Source organism: Ammospiza caudacuta, chromosome 10 (genome assembly GCF_027887145.1).
Source record: "Ammospiza caudacuta isolate bAmmCau1 chromosome 10, bAmmCau1.pri, whole genome shotgun sequence".
NCBI classification, from domain to species: domain Eukaryota; kingdom Metazoa; phylum Chordata; class Aves; order Passeriformes; family Passerellidae; genus Ammospiza; species Ammospiza caudacuta.
Genome location: NC_080602.1, coordinates 15,494,424 through 15,510,333, shown reverse-complemented (window position 1 = coordinate 15,510,333; position 15,910 = coordinate 15,494,424). Strand labels below are relative to the sequence as shown.

The window sequence follows — 15,910 nt, the reverse complement described above, 5'->3', positions numbered from 1 at the left end:
GGCAGTCAGCTTGGTGCTGTATTAAGAAATATCAGAGGAAGAAAGAAAACTTGCTTTAGCACAGTGGAGTCACCTTATCAGCACAGAGGCTGTCTCCAGTCTTTCAGCCCCATCTGCTGCAGGGAGCAGGGCTGGAGCACAGCAGTGGCCAGGCTGTCAATGGCTGGGAGGGCTCTGAGGTGGGACTGAGGATGGCAACCCGGGCGAGGAGATGCTAAAGACACACACACAATCCAGTTTTATCAGGGAAGCTATGAAGACAAGTTCACAGCTACAGGAAACAAACAAATAGTAAACAAGTTTGCTTAGGTCCCAGGCTGTTCTCCTTTTTCAGTTTGATTACTTTGAGTTTCCTGCCTATGCCATTTTTTTCCCTGTGGGCTGTATTTATTTCACTTTTCCTGGCAGAGCATTGCGTGGGTGAAGTGTTTGGTGGCTTCTACAGTTTAAACACATTGAATTACAGACTGTCACCAATACATCCAGCAGACAGGATGTGAGTGCACAGTGATAATACAAGCATTTACCATTAAATTATCACTACCAGCTCTTTTTTTCACATGAAAGCACTAATCTCCTCTACAAGCCATTATGCTGTAGATTTGAAGTGCTTGTCCTTGACTAAAAGGCAATATAGGTTGAAGGTTGCTGGTGACAGAATCCAGATTAATTATAGAAAACAAATATGTACTTCTACTGCATTAATAGTTATTCACAGACAGAATTGGGTATCCAGGTGAAAAACAGCCTCACTGGAAGAAGAGATTTTGCAGCAAGCGAAGTGGCTCGTTTGTTTTTGACACAGATTACTACAGCAAGAACTGTTTTACCAAACATCTCAAAGCACTACCTTAAACTCATAGCAAAGCTGTGATCTGCAAGTATTTACATACTTGTAGAAGTTTCCTAATAGAAGTAAAAGAACTGTCATACAGTCATGTGAAAGAATAAACAACTGTCAGGCAAATGCACTTGTAGGATCAGTTTCAGAGACATATGATCATATTGGGTAGAAGACACTTCTGGGGGTCATCTAGAGCAAAGCCCTGCTCAAAGCAGAACAAATTAATACCGGGCTCAAGGTCACATCCAGTTTAGTTTTTAATGTCTTCAAGGACAGACTCCATAATCTTCCTGAGCTCCTGTTCCAATTTCTGACCACTTGTATGGTGGCAATCTTTTCCTACTATTTCATCTTAATTTTCTAGAGAACATTTCTCTCTTGCCTCTTTCCTATCCCTGTGCCCTCTGAGAGCGGTCTGGCTCCACCCATTAGAATTCGAGATAGCAGAAAGGTCTCCCTTAGCTCAAAGCTAAGCAAACTCTGTTCTGTCTCTTCCTACCCCTTGTGCTCCAGCCTTCTGATCTTCATAGCATCTGGTGGACCCACTCCATGTGTCATTGCCTTTCTTCTACTGAGGTGTCCCAAAGAGGCACAGAACTTCAGTCAATCTTACAATTACTGAAGATAAGGAAAGACTGATTTTCCCAACCTGCCACCTTCCTTTTCCCAGTGCAGCCCTGGATGCAGCTGGTCTTATCTGCCACAGCAGCACACTTTTGTTTTGGTCAGCCTGCTTTGGACCGGGATGCTCATCCCCTTATCTGAAAAATGTGTTTTTTCCAGCTAGCACTACTACATAGGGTTACTGCAGCCCAGGGGGAATACCCAGTGACATTTGACACTTGCCCTTTTTAAAATGAATGAGGTTTAGTTCAGCTCATTCTCTTGCCTGTCGAGGAACCTCTGAATAGCAGCAGCACATTATAACCTACCTGGTAATAGATACTGCTAAGCAGTTACTCTGAAAAATCAGGCTCCTTACCTTTGTAGAAGCAATGAAGTTGACAAAATGTATTGCTTGATTCCCTTTGCTCCAAGCACAAGACATGCTCAGATGAGCAGCATTCTGAACGTCTCATGAGCACAGAACTGATGTCTCCATTGTCCTCTCTGGGTCTGGGCCCCTCCTGGCATCACCCAGCATTCACAAGGCTCCTGTCTGACTGGTTTGCTCAGTGGAAGAGAGGGTCACCAAGTATCTCAACCACAGCACAGACCTTGGACACATCTGAACAAAGAATCCTCACAACGCACAGGGACAGCACAGGACACAGACTGACATTGAACTGAGACCACAGGAAATGTTACAGTTCAGTTCAACAGTGCTGGCAAAGTTCATGTCAGGAATGTTTAACTATTTTATATTATTATAAGAAATCCTGGGACAATCCATCTTAATGGAAACACTTTCCAAAATTTTGTTCAATTACAGATTCATCTGACACTGAATGGAAACAACTTTTCTTGAAATAACAGTTTCACATTATCTAAGAATTCTTGTTTCTTTGTTTCTTAAAACCAGTACTAGTCTAGTAAGAGCAGTGTAATTTACTGTCAAGAAACATTTACTGTGATTTCTCATGAGAGTTTAAAAGGGAACAAAAGTTTTGTCACACAATAACTCAAACAGATAAATCTTATGGCACATTTCAAAGGCTGACATCAAAGCAATTTTATGTAGATCCTCTTTGCAAATAGTTACAAATAATAGGCATGACACAAATATGACAGTTTCAGTATTTAGTATTTAATATCCAATTTAAACATAAGTATTCAAAAGGAAATATTTTTACACTATTTCAGTAGTCACTTAGCTCAATAGCTGGTTGCAATAATCCTTAAAGTTTTCAGGAACCGGATGGAGCTATAAGCACAAAAACTCCCATTTTAAGTTAATGCATGACAAAGTTCCACTGCAACCCTCTGAAAACCAAAGAGTTACATTAAAAGAAATTCAGACACTGAAGTACATTGAAATGTATTGTGTCTTACACTAGAGTTTCTTACTCTACTGGTCATAAACATGATGGTAACTTCAAAAGGCACTCTGAATTAAACTACAGTAACTCCGGTCTACAAGCATTTTAGAAGTGGAGTAGAAAAAACCAAAACCCTATACTCATATAAATTTCTTTTACCTCTGTCCTAGCCCCAGAGCAGTCGAATTATATTGCACTTTTAAAATATTCTGTGTAGGCTGTGATAAAAATCTAATATTTACACATTGTGTTTGTTAAAGAACAATGCATTACTGTGTAAAATATTTTAAGACCCTAGTTTAAACACTTACTCTTGTATTAATTAATATAACCAGAAGCTACATCAAATATTTTTCCTTAGAGCCTATACTAGAAACATTTTTGGTCCTTCCTTCAAAAATTTTGTAATGCTGCAATTCATGTTCATAACTGGTATCAATACTTGCCTGAAATTGCAGTAGTTTGAATATTTAAATAAATAAATACATAATTTCTAAAGAAGCAATAGCTTTGGAGTTCTGTAAACAAGTTGCTCTGGAAGGTCTGTAACAAGACTCAATTTGGCATGTTATGACTTTAATTGGCAATACCTTACAATTATACAACCTCTGCCAGGGTAGAAAACAGTTTGGTAGGCACATCTTATATATCAGTCTGGGCAAAAGCCCAAAAAATACTGATTGTTTCCTAGGTCACATGAATAAATAAAAATAGTTAGAGTAACATGATCCACTGAAACCAAAAATTACATTTATGTGATCCATAGCTGGGGAGAGAGAAAAACAACTATATTCTTTTTAAAATACAATCTAAAGGAAATGAACAAGCCATAAATTACTATATGATAACCAAGATGTTCAGGACACAAAGGTTGGCAGAATAAAATGAGCATTATAAATTCATAGAAATACTGATCTACAAGACTAGTATCTTAGCTGCATCTCACCAGAAGACAATAATCATTCGTTTCTCAATCTAAATTTGAAGAAACATTCTCAATCTGTGTTTGGTAAAACAAATTCAGTGCAAAGCACCAACTCTGATGAAATTTTCCTGACATCTAGGCTGCCCTACATTCCTGTTAAAACATGAGTAGCAATATGAAAGAAACGTAACAGATGCACAGTTATGCCATTTACTTGTAAATTTACATACATGCATGTTTAGAAATTCAAATGATGTCAGGAGATCTCATAGGCTGCATTGGATGTATTTCATATAGTACAGTTGTAGTTTACATGTTCAATTACATGACATGCCCCAAGTGCTCTGTGTGCACACCCCTGTGCTTCTCTGGAGCTTTTTATTCTGTACTGAAGTGCTTCCCTTTGGTTTTCATCACTGAAAACTGATGGATTAGGAGAGCAAGGATAATCTACTCTCAGACTTTTGTGGAAAACACAGGATGTGCTCTTTAAGATTGTTATTAAATGGTGAAATGATTAAATGTTTCTGTTTAAAACCAAGAAGCAAGTTGGTTATCGTGTTGTTAGGGGACACCAAGAGCTGTCACAATATCTAATCTAAATGCCTACTCTGTGTAGTTAATGGAGACTGCCAAGGGCAACTGCAAACCCTTCAACTCAAGCCTACCCTTTCTGGCTGCCCACAGAGACATGTTTCTGAATTTGGTAATGAAAATTCCTTTCTTCCCCTTTCCTCTCAAGCAGAGAATTAGAGGAACATCCAGTGCTAAACCAAATTAAACCTCTGTCCCAAAGCTAATAAACTGCATACCTTACAAGTGGAGATCAACATTGTTTGAGAGAAAGCAAACAAAAATTCTTACCAAGAATTAATAGAGCTGATTAAATAACTACACAAAGCAATTTGTCCCAAAGTTAAACAGGTAAGCTGCAACTGTACTGTATCATACACATGAAAGTTAAGTGTAACTGGGCTAACAGCCACATCTGCCTTTTTCTTGCTCCTCATTCAGTTGTTCTGTAGAGCTGTGCCCATTGGAGCGCACCACCCCTTCAGGGATCCAGGATTTATCCACACATCGTTCCATGCGCTTCATTATGAGGTCAAGCAGAGTTTCAATGGCTTTGCTTACATTATTCCCATTTGCTGCACTGGTTTCAAAATATGGGATTCTGCAGGAGACAAAAAATAAACTTTCTTACATATTAGAAATCTCAGTGCTCAGAACACCTATGTCTTTGTTAAGAAAAGTTTCTGGCACCTTGGTTTCTAAAGTACATTGCTTGTTTCTTCACTGTTGTGGTCAGGATGTTCCACTGTGGATCTGTAGCTATTGCCTTCTGTACATAGTGCTCCCCACAGCGTGGTGCTACAGCGGCTGCATCTGTGTTACTGCCCAGGATACTGATACCATCACTTCAGAATTTTAAGTACTTCTTACTTAACATGCAAGACCCAATGAGTGGCCAAGAGTCTCTTGCTGTGTCTGTGCAGGTCTCTTGCAATCTGTTTCAAATACATCACATATCTATACAAGGCCCTGCCACAAAAGGGGTCATTCACTATCTCACACCTTACTTATCAGAAGACTGTTCACTGCAGCAGGATTTATCTTGCCCCTCTTCATGAGAGAGTGACTCCTAGAGCCATCCTGTCTCACCTCTACAGGGCAGAGAACTTTGTAACTGCCTACAAATTGGATGTGACCCACAACCTTGACTTTCAGCTCACTATTCCTAAATTAAGTTGCATTTTCAGCCACAAAGATAAATACTGCATAAATCTTTTTCAGAAGTCACATGCAAAGAGATTTAAGATATGGTCACATGCTGTCTGCTGCTGTTTAAAACTTCTTGCTCCTTCACTAACAGCTGGTTAAAGTACCACATGCACTTGCTGTTGTCTGTATGACACGGACCTGACTTCAAACAAGCATTTTCACAGAAGGAAAAAGAAAACTGCACTAAACCATTTCTCTCTCATGGACAAATTGCTTCTGATTTGCCTCTAATGATTCTTTAAGGCCAAGGCAAACTAACTTTGCCTAGTAAACATCATGACACAGCAGAAGACCTGCAGAACAAGGCAGTAGCTTGCACTGAGGAGCCAATGTTCCCACTACTGCCTGTCCTGTGGGCTTTACTTTGGAGCAGTTCTACTCTATCCCTCCAAACAAAGGTGGATTAGTGGTTGGAGCACATCATTTAACTTAGCTTTCCTTTGAGAAGAAATCCAGTTCATGTGCTAGAAAATGGCTCCACTATGTGAATTAAAACACAACAAATGCATCAGATGATTTCCTTCAGAAATGTGTTTCTGATTCTCAGTGAAATGCCAAGGTAATCCAAAGATAAGCCCCATGAAAGAGTTAAGGGAGTATAAAAGTACAAATTAATATCTGATAGGAACAAAGATTTCACAAACTTCCTTCAGAGGCACATGACCCGTGCCTGGGAGGAAGGGGAAGGGCAAGGCTGCCCTGCCTTCCTGCTGGTCTGACTCAGTTTTCAGACTCCCTGAGAGCCTGTGAAAGTACAGATGCCTCAGCACAGGTAAGAGCAAAGAAGTGACTCCATTATTCACCTGCCTCTATAAATTCTCTCTCTTTTCCAGAAGGTTTGTGAAAATTTACACTGTTTATACTGCCAAGTAAAGATGACCCAATCTCCTGTGCAAGATTACTGCAATACTAAGTACTTATTTTTAAGCAATGAAGAAAACATTCATCTCATACAGAAAAAAAGATATCATACCAAGCAGTTAAGCGTTCTAAAATGTTTCTTCTCATAATAATCCTTCACTATGCAGAAAAAAAAGTATTACAGAAAATATCTCATTCTGCTCTAAACACAGCAATAATTGGAAGAAAGTTACATACCCATATTTTTCTGCAAGTTCCTTAGCATCTTCTTCCTTCACCATCCTTTGGTCCTCCAGGTCACTCTTGTTTCCACATAACACAATGTCTGGGTTTTCACAGTAGGCATGCATTTGTAGCTGACCTGGCAGCACAACATGAAGAGGGTCACGAGCCACTGTCACACACACTCCCTAGGAACACCACCACAAACCAAGGCTGCTCTGCTGGCCCACAGCCCTTCTCCACTGGCCCTGAGGGCTTCCGCTGTCACATACCCAGGGAAAAACCCAGGGAAGCAGAACCCAGGCAGAGTTAGCACAGAAACTTGTGCATTTGCAGCTGAAGGAGTTACAGTCACCAAGCACCTACAGGGAGTGCCAGGGAAGGATCTGCTTCCCTCTCCAGATGGATGATGCAGCTTGGGAACTCCTTTGCCTGGATATACCGGCCAAGTAAGATGTGCCTTCCTTTATGTTTTGCTGACAAAGCTTCAGGTGAGCCAAAATACTTCAGCATAGGCTTCCCACACACTTAAATTACTGAACAGCACCAGAGCCAGGGATAGGATATGGTCTCAGTTAGGATATGATAGGATATGAACTTGGTTAGGATAGGATAGGATATGAACTTGGTTAAAATCCAAGTTCAATAGGCAAAGCTGAATTTCAGGTGAGCCCTAGAAGCCATCACTAGCAGCTATTACAATTATAATACAACATTTACATTATTTTACTGGGAAAGCCATAAAAAACCAGTATTTTAAGCTCTAATTCTCAGTGAGACTTTATATTTACAAACATAATCCCCACACCCCATTTCACCCATGCAAAGAAAGTAAAAATTTTTTTTAAAAGCCATACTTATCCAGTTCCTGACATTCAGAAAGCTTTGCTCATTTGTCAGATCAAAGAGCAGAAGAAACCCCATGGCATCTCTGAAGAAAGCTGTAGTCAAGCTACGAAACCTAGACCAGCAAAGAGAAATTAATTTGCTCATCTGACTTTGAAAACATAATTGCTTACAATCACAGAAGAACTAAGGTAACTTAAGACTGAATGAACCAGAAGGAAATATTCATAGTTGTTTTGCTGAGGCAGGGACTGTGTAAGAAAAATTGCTAACATTACTGTGGCCTAATCAAAGCCTAAGGCATCAAGGAGACTTGAGTGTGAGAGCTTTAAACAGTCTTCCACTATAAATCATGCCTTGATCAAGATTCAAAAATTAAAACAATAATGAAATCCTAACTTTGAACAAAAATTTATCCCCTATACACATCAGTCCTTGAATTTAAGATTAACAACCACAAGAATGCTAGTCTTTTGACAGGCCAATAGAATAGAATCCTTTGAAATGCTTTTGCCTGTCTGACTTTCCCAAGACATCAACATATTTACAGAAACTTAAGAGAACTTTAAAAAGACAAGCTTTAAAAGTGTCTATATGTGCTGGCTATGAAAAAAAAAAGACCAAAAAGCAATAATCACAGGGTTTGCGTTCTACAGTTGTAAATTACAGTTAGAATTTAATGGGTACTCATAGGAAGCTTTCCATTGCTGCTACAGTAAGCTCCCATTGCAATCTTGGGCCATACCTTTCCTGCCCTGCAGTGTCCCAGAGCTGAAGATGGATCCTCTGTCCTCTGCCACCAACACCATCTGGCCCATTGGGTCTATACACCTGGAAGAGGTAAATTTGTGTTCTGTAGCAGCTGGACTGGTAACAGTCCTGCAAAAGAACTGGCATTTAAAGTCATTAAATGCAGCAAAATTAGCACTGCTGATGCACAGATGCCAACTACAACTCAATCCTCTGCTTTGTAAGGCAAAAGTAGCATGAGATACTTTTTAATATTGCATCCAATTAAATATTTAAAAATAAGGGTAAAAGGGAAACCGCAAAACCAGGGCCCAATAGACTAGGGACTCCAGATAGATACTTAGAGCCACAAGACAAAATTAATTTTCATATTTTGATTTTCTGGGTTTTTTGCTACCTTACATCATGTTCAAAATAAAATCTAAGAAAGCAACAATGCCATCTGGCAATGTATTTGTAGTAGTAGCAGAACCTCATTAGCAAACAGGATATACTCAAGAGATAATGACATCTCTACTTAGCTGCCAAAATGCTGCTGAAAAATTGCTGAGGGTAGATCTTATCATATCACAGCTTATAAAGCAGAAATTGGATGATAAAAATAAAAGCTGAGGAGTTTGCTCGGCATGAAAAAATAACTAAGGGCATTTATTAGTCTTGGAAGGATCAGATAAAAATAGATTCATTTCTTGTTTAGAATGCTTCAAGTTAAGTCATCTTCGTTACCTTCAAATGTCATTGTATATAAGCTTACAAGAGCTACAAACAGATCTTTACAATTCCACAAATTCAGCAAGTTTATGTATTATAGGATTCAAGCTCTGAAGCCTAAACCTTGTCCTGAGTTATCAAATATGCTGATCATGTAAACCACCATGTTTACAATCCCACTAAAGGGACAATGACTTATTCAAGAGACCAGTGTGGCATTTTACTAAGATATCTAGTCCTTGAATTACTGTGGTGCATGTCATGCACCAAAAACGAGTCTGCACAATGCCCATTACCCCATCCAGATTTCTGGACACTGGAAATCACCAGGCTACAATGAAAGATTGTTACAATGTAAATTGTTACATTTAACAGTTGTATGTGAAAGCAAAAAGCTTGTGCCCACTCCATTTCTCAGAGCAGTAAGGACCAGCATCCAATCGGTTATGGCATTCTAGTGCTCAGCTTCATATGAGAAGTACATTTGCTTAGTTTAATAACAATTCAGGGGTTGAAAAAAGCAACCTTATATTTCATAATTTTCCTCTGCTAGTGGTGACTGCTTAGGAAGCCAGATCAGTTGCATGTACCATTTCATTTACATGCTTAAAAAACTGCACCATTGTTCAGTAGTCATTTCAGTTCATATCCAGCAAAAACATTTTACTACAGTTCAGTTCTTCCTTGTGAAAAGAGTTCAACAGTAAAAGTGCTACTCCAGGTCCTGTGTGCACTAGTCACAGAGGTGACACACTCATCAACACCTGCTGAGGTGGTTTCTTAGAATCAGCTCTTTAACTTCTGGGGAAATAAGTCTGTACACAGCAATGACAAAAACAGCCAGGTCAGATGAGGCCTTTCCGGTCCCAGAATGAAGCACACAATCACACTGATTGCAGGCCTACACACAGACAGACACCATTTCCGAGTAGCACATTTCATACCAACTCACCACTCTCTTTTCCCGAAAGTCAATGCCCACCGTTGTGATGAATTTGGAATTAAATTTGCCATCTGTATATTGGTAAAGAAGGCTGGTCTTTCCTACTCCAGAATCACCAAGTGCTAGGAATTTTATGAGGTAATCGTAGTCCCCATCAGACATAGTGAGAATTCAGGCGGCACCTTAAAAAGCAAAGCACAAAGGAACAGTTAGTGCAGAACTCTGCCAGGACTTCTGACAAATGTTTAAAACACAAATCACTCCCTGCACTACAAAGCAGCAAGTGGTGGGGCCAGTTCTGTGCTGCTTTACACCACCTTCACTTTAAACTCTCAATTGCACAAATTACCAATATCAAATGCAGCTGTGACTGAAAAAGTGCATTTTTAGTTTTATTACATTCCTCTTACTGGAAAGGGAAGGCAACACAATTCTGACTTCTTCAGGCAAGACTGAAAATCAAGGTCAAACTATTCAAGGTATCTAGAACAGAAACTGCAGAACTGTTATTAATCCTCCTGGAAGCTGGGAAAAGCTACTTAATTGTACTAGCAATGCAATTCTCATACTCACTATGGCATTAGAACCATATGAAAAAAAAATTTCCTGGACTGTCCACTATATTTAAACAAAATTTAAAGTAATTTTCTATTAATAGCTATTTTTTAGTCTTGAATAAGACTTTCTTCTTCAGGTTTTGGTTTTGAAGAAGAATTTTCAATTTTTAAAGTTTGTGTTGTGATGCTAGCTAGCCATTCAAACTAAATCTTGATCCTGAATTGACATTAAACAAACACACACATTTTTTTCCATGGCTCATTACACATTTAAGAAACTTCTCTCTTTTTTCTTCCTTTTCAAAAATAACCATATTGTCTATAGTCTGATCTAAGTGCAGGAACAACTAAAATGTGTAACAAAAATCACTGGCAAATTTCACGTGTACTAGAAAAGCTGATGTAAGTGCACTGGCACTTTCCTGTTGAGTAGCTACTGAGCCTCCCTCCCCCAAAACAAACAGTAGAGAGCTGCCTTGTGCTGTGTTCAAAGACATGAACATGAAAAGATAAGCCTAAAATAACCACTCTAAAAGCAACAGAAAGCCAGCATAAAATTGCCTCTTATGAAGGACAGAAAAAGATGCCAAAAATACAAAAAAATAGATTATGAAATAAAATTTTGAAAGAGTAATATCTGCTGTTTCAACTGTAAGTATTTTTGGAACTACTTGTAGCTTGAACTAGATAAAGATATTAATTTCAAGCCAAACACTGCAGTAGTTTACATCAATGGCAAAACACCAATTAATTTCTTGAATATCAACTCACAGCTTGAGGTCTGGAACAAACTGTGTCTCCAGCATGTGGGCGTCAATCACCACCATTCAGCTAAAACCGTAACCATCTTAAAGCTTCACACCTTTATAATGGTGCCGCTCTTGGTTACAAGTCAGAGCTGTGACTGCTTGATGTGGCCATAAGCAGCTTACTAAAAAGCAGACTGGTCAGATTTACCCCAGATATTCTCCAGCTGAAGAGTCAGTGGAAAGCAGCTGACACTTTTTTCCAATTTTGAAAAGCACTGAAGTCTCCTTTTCCCAGCCAACGTGTATTTCACATTATGCCATCAATGCCAGTAAAAGCTTGCAGGAAGGGGGTTTAGGTGACAGAGTTCACACTCACCACTAGGCCACAGCTGGCTAATTCACATCCTACTGCTGTGTTTTAACCAAAGTTTTGCAATAGAGTAGAAGGCTGAAAGGGAGAGCTCTGCAGCAAAAATTACCAGTGAGCTTTTTACATAAATGCACAACGGCAGGACTGCATCCACCACACAGGTCTGAAGGAGCAGCATATTCAAGTAAACAAATTGAACAGGCAGCCCAAACACTGACAAAAGAACATTTTCAGAAGAAATTAAGAACTCTGATCCATCAGACACACTCACATGTACGAGCAAAAATAATTTTGGTGGGCTTGTTTCATTTTTTAAATCCTCTCCCCTGTTGGCAGAGGAAAAAAAAGTAAAACCAGATCACCTCTCTTGTAGCTCTACTAAAGTCTTTTCATTGAAATGTATCAGAAGGAAAAGTATTTTAAAAAAACAGAGATGGATTTTTTTAAAGACTGCATTTTATTTAGACTTCCATCTCACACATGGTGTTTCCTTTGCCCTCACGATCTCAAATGGCTAAGAGCTGTGTAAGCTCATCTTCTACTCAAGCACTTGTTCTTTCAGTCTCAAGATTCCTAAATTGATTGTTGCTTTTAAAAACTTAGATGTAAATCTTAGGGCCAGTGTATTACACAAAGACAAGCTTGCTTCATGCCTCTTACTGTGCTATGCCACCTGCACAGAGGTTTTCTGTTGGGTGGCTATAGGTGCACAGAACATACTTTTGTTAACAAGTACCAATGACAGTGCAGCTGATCACTGCTGATTTACCCTCAGCAAGACCACACAGAGTAAGGAAGGGCACTGCAGCTCTGCCTCGGAGCTGTAGGGAACTGTTACACTTCAGCTGCACCTTCCACTGGACAGGGCTGTGTGAAAGCTCTGGCCAAAACAGAAAGGTCAAGATTAGGCAAAAAAAGGTATTCCTACTGTCATATCTGATTTGTAAAGTGTCTGTCAGGACAAACACTCATCATTTGGCCCACTCAATTCTCCCTGTGCTTGGTACAAAATACAACTTCCAAAGGACTGACAGAGGGTGAGGAACCCTTCACAGGAAGGGTTCTAAAAATGTCTTCTAAAAGATTTGCTTGAGAAGGAAATTTTCTCCTCTGGTTTTGAAATGCACACACCTCTCACTGCACCCCACAAAGTCAATCTATTATTCAAATATCTCCAGGGAGTGGTTCTTGTGAAACCCTGCAGAGTTAACCTATCCTCGGAGACATGTAAAGAGCTATTTTCATAGCAGTTTCAAGCCTTGTCCTCCTCCCTGTACAAATATTTAAAAAGTGATCTCCACCCTCTACTTCCGAGACCTGCAGTCCTAGTGTCCAGACACATTCAGTTTCACATAAGAGAAATAAGAATAGATTCACTGTAAAGTATATTCACAGCAAAAACTGCTGTGAAGCTTTTAAAAATTGTAGCCCTCTTACTAAAACCCACCCCATTTTTTCCTTTCAATTTTGCTTTTTTTTAAAATTAGGCTTTATTACTTCACACTTTCCAGTCTTCCCTTCCACTTTTCCATACCTCACATAACAGGAGAGTAGGAGGTAGAAAAGGAAGATTCTGAAAAAAACTAATGATACAATTAGAATTCACCAGGTCACCAAAACAAAATTGTTCCCATATCTTGCTTCTAAGAGTATGAACTCCTTGGTTAAAAAATCACCAATGGACACAGTTTTAAGCTCTACATCAAGCCCTCCACAGTTTTGCCTGTTGTAAATCCCTCCTGAAATCCGATTCAGCTCTGGCTTTGCACTTTGCCTGGTATGCAGAGGGACAAGAGCTATGAACAAGTGCTGGAAAAGATCCACTGGCCTTTTCCATGGCTGACAGGACCCCCACAGCCAGCATTTGAGCTGTGCCTGTACAGCTGCTGCTCTGGAGCCTCCACACACACACACACACACACACACATCAGGCCTTATCAAGAAGGGATTCTCTCCAAATCAAGTGCTCTTCTTGTTCCCTGCATTTCCTAGTCTGAGATACTTTCACATTACAGACATCATTGTTAATGGGTTCATCTTTTTGCCTCTGGGACACAGATATGACAACACTATTGTGTGATAAAATATTCCAGACTGTGGCAGATTTGCTGCTGTATAAATTAGGGAAATTGGCTTGGCATGCAGGATTTCCCCCATGCAGTATGGGAATAGGGAATATGCGAATATGCTTCCTGAACTGGTCTTACACAAAACATGCAACTCTTGTGCTGCTACTGAGCTGATGGAAAGAAGGAAAAAGGAAGAAGGCAAAAGAGATGAATACGTAGAAACAAGCAAATAAAAAAAAAAAAAAAAAAAACCAGAAGCATTGATCTGCAAATCAACACATGCATGCATACACAGTGTAAAATTCAGGAAATCTGAACATGCCCCTAATCAGACAATCCTCAAGCACATCAGTTTAAAGTAAGGCATACCACTTACCCCAAACTCTGCAAAAGGAATAGTCAGGGCACACTGGAGATAGTACTTCCAGCAGGAGTACTTTTCCAGCACCACCTCTTCAGCACACAGCCAAGAGGCTTACGTGTCAGCTGTTTGCATCCACGTTGATGGGTGCTCAGAGATAAAGAGGTGTGCCCGTGTCTGTGTCTAGGAGGGTGCTGCCTCACTGCATGGCTGGCAAGCAATTACACAGCTCACATGTCCCTTTTATTCCTAGAGGCAAACAGCATTTCAAAAGAGATTTGTGCAAGACCTGCCTTGAAACCGATCTAAAGTTGCTGCAAATTCACCCACGCATCTTTAAACAATTGCATTGTTCCCAGCAGGGGTTTTCATTCAAAAATGCAATAATGATGGAGTATATGGATCACACCCGCTCAGTTATAGCTTTACATTCTTTACCTCTGGTTTGAGAATACAGCAGTCTTTCATATAAACTGTTTCCTTTCTGTTGAGGCTCCATGCTGGGGATTAGAGTTGACATGGACATTGGGGAAAAATGAAACCAAAATCCCCCAAAAACAGAAAAAGAAGACACTACAGGTCTCTCAGTGAGATTTGTACAGATTTGATGAATCTGCAAGTGCACATCAATTCATACAATTTTTTTTTCACCAAGGCACTACACAAAATTACACTTTGAGAGTGTTTCATGTATCACTCCATCTGTTCCAGCAGAAAAACTGAGAAAGTGATGCAGAGTGCAGAGGAGTAAGTCAGTAGTCCCTGCCGCCACAGTGCAGCAAGGCCATAGCCACATTCCTGCTCAGCCTCACCCTGCTCCAGGCTCCAGCAGCACCTGAGTGCTCAAAGAACTGCTCAGTCAGACACCGGCCAGCTCTGTCCAAACAGGGGACACTTCAATAATGTTCCTGCTTAGTCAGCACTTGGTTAGATGTGCTTTGTTAAAACCTGCCAGATCCATACAAATGGAATGTAAGCACATCATGACAACAATTGTTCATAAACTCAAGTTCCTGCTGTGCTGGGGGAAGAGAACTAATGAATATGCACTTCACCAAAATGTTCTGAGCTGCACTATTGTTTTTCTTAGGAAAATGTATGACCTGGCTTACTTTAGTTTTGGTCAAAATGACACTTTCCATAACTTCTGGGCCTTTTCTGTAACAAACAACATGAAAAAAAAAAATCCTTGGTTACTTTCAATTGCTTTACCTGACATTTTACTGTTACAATGTTTTTAGTTTCAACTGTAGATTAATTCTAAGGAATTGCAGGATCACTGTCTAAGAAGTGCCTCTTTCTTGGAAAGATCTAATTTTAAGGGTGCTCAAAATACATAAGAACCTGCAAAACTAGGTACAAGAACACAGGCTGGGAAGTTTTAGCCTCCAAACGCTGATCTCACTTTTACTCAGCTGAAGGTTCTCTAGAATCATTTTTCAGCATCACTGCAACTGCAGCATTTTGAGAGCACAAACTGATGGGCACACAAAGCACTGTGAGAATGAGTTACTACAGGAGATACAGAAAATTATAAATCCCACCCAGAAAAGTGGAGCAGCAGGTCTGATGTGGTGAGAACCTTGCACAACAGGCCAGGCAAGGAAACAGCAGCTTCTGGACTATATTTCCAGAAAACCAGGAGACACCAGGAATGGAGAAGCCAGGAAATGAAACAACAGTTAGTTTTGCAATTGCATTTGCATTTCAGCATCACCACAACAACAATCAGGCAGCTGGGTTTCAAAGGTTATCTCAGTTACACAAATGAATGAAAAGCAGCATGGAACTGGAATAAAACAAAGAATAAAGGCAGGAATGTTGCAGTTGGTTATTCAACACTCCCCATACAGGAGGAACTTTGTGCAGCTTCAACTTCTGTGCAAAAAGCACAGCACCATCTCTGTTCCCTCATCACTTCCTAACATGTTCATTCTCCAT

General features: G+C 39.8%; 1 protein-coding gene across 3 annotated transcripts in view; it reads right to left on the bottom strand.

Moving 5' to 3' along the window:
* Positions 1 to 2,509: 2,509 nt before the first annotated feature.
* RAB27A (RAB27A, member RAS oncogene family) overlaps positions 2,510 to 15,910 on the bottom strand; it is a 30,159-nt gene continuing 16,758 nt past the window's right edge. For 2 of the 3 annotated variants that reach the window (XM_058811273.1, XM_058811274.1), the window contains 5 exons: positions 9,873 to 10,045; positions 8,205 to 8,290; positions 7,471 to 7,574; positions 6,629 to 6,752; positions 2,510 to 4,922 (listed from right to left, as the gene is read on the bottom strand). In XM_058811273.1, the coding sequence (XP_058667256.1) occupies positions 4,724 to 4,922; positions 6,629 to 6,752; positions 7,471 to 7,574; positions 8,205 to 8,290; positions 9,873 to 10,025 (666 nt within the window). In that variant the 5' untranslated portion in view covers positions 10,026 to 10,045 and the 3' untranslated portion in view covers positions 2,510 to 4,723. Of the gene's footprint in view, positions 4,923 to 6,628; positions 6,753 to 7,470; positions 7,575 to 8,204; positions 8,291 to 9,872; positions 10,046 to 13,984; positions 14,026 to 15,910 lie in introns of those variants that run through there. The other variant, XM_058811275.1, reaches the window with a different exon arrangement.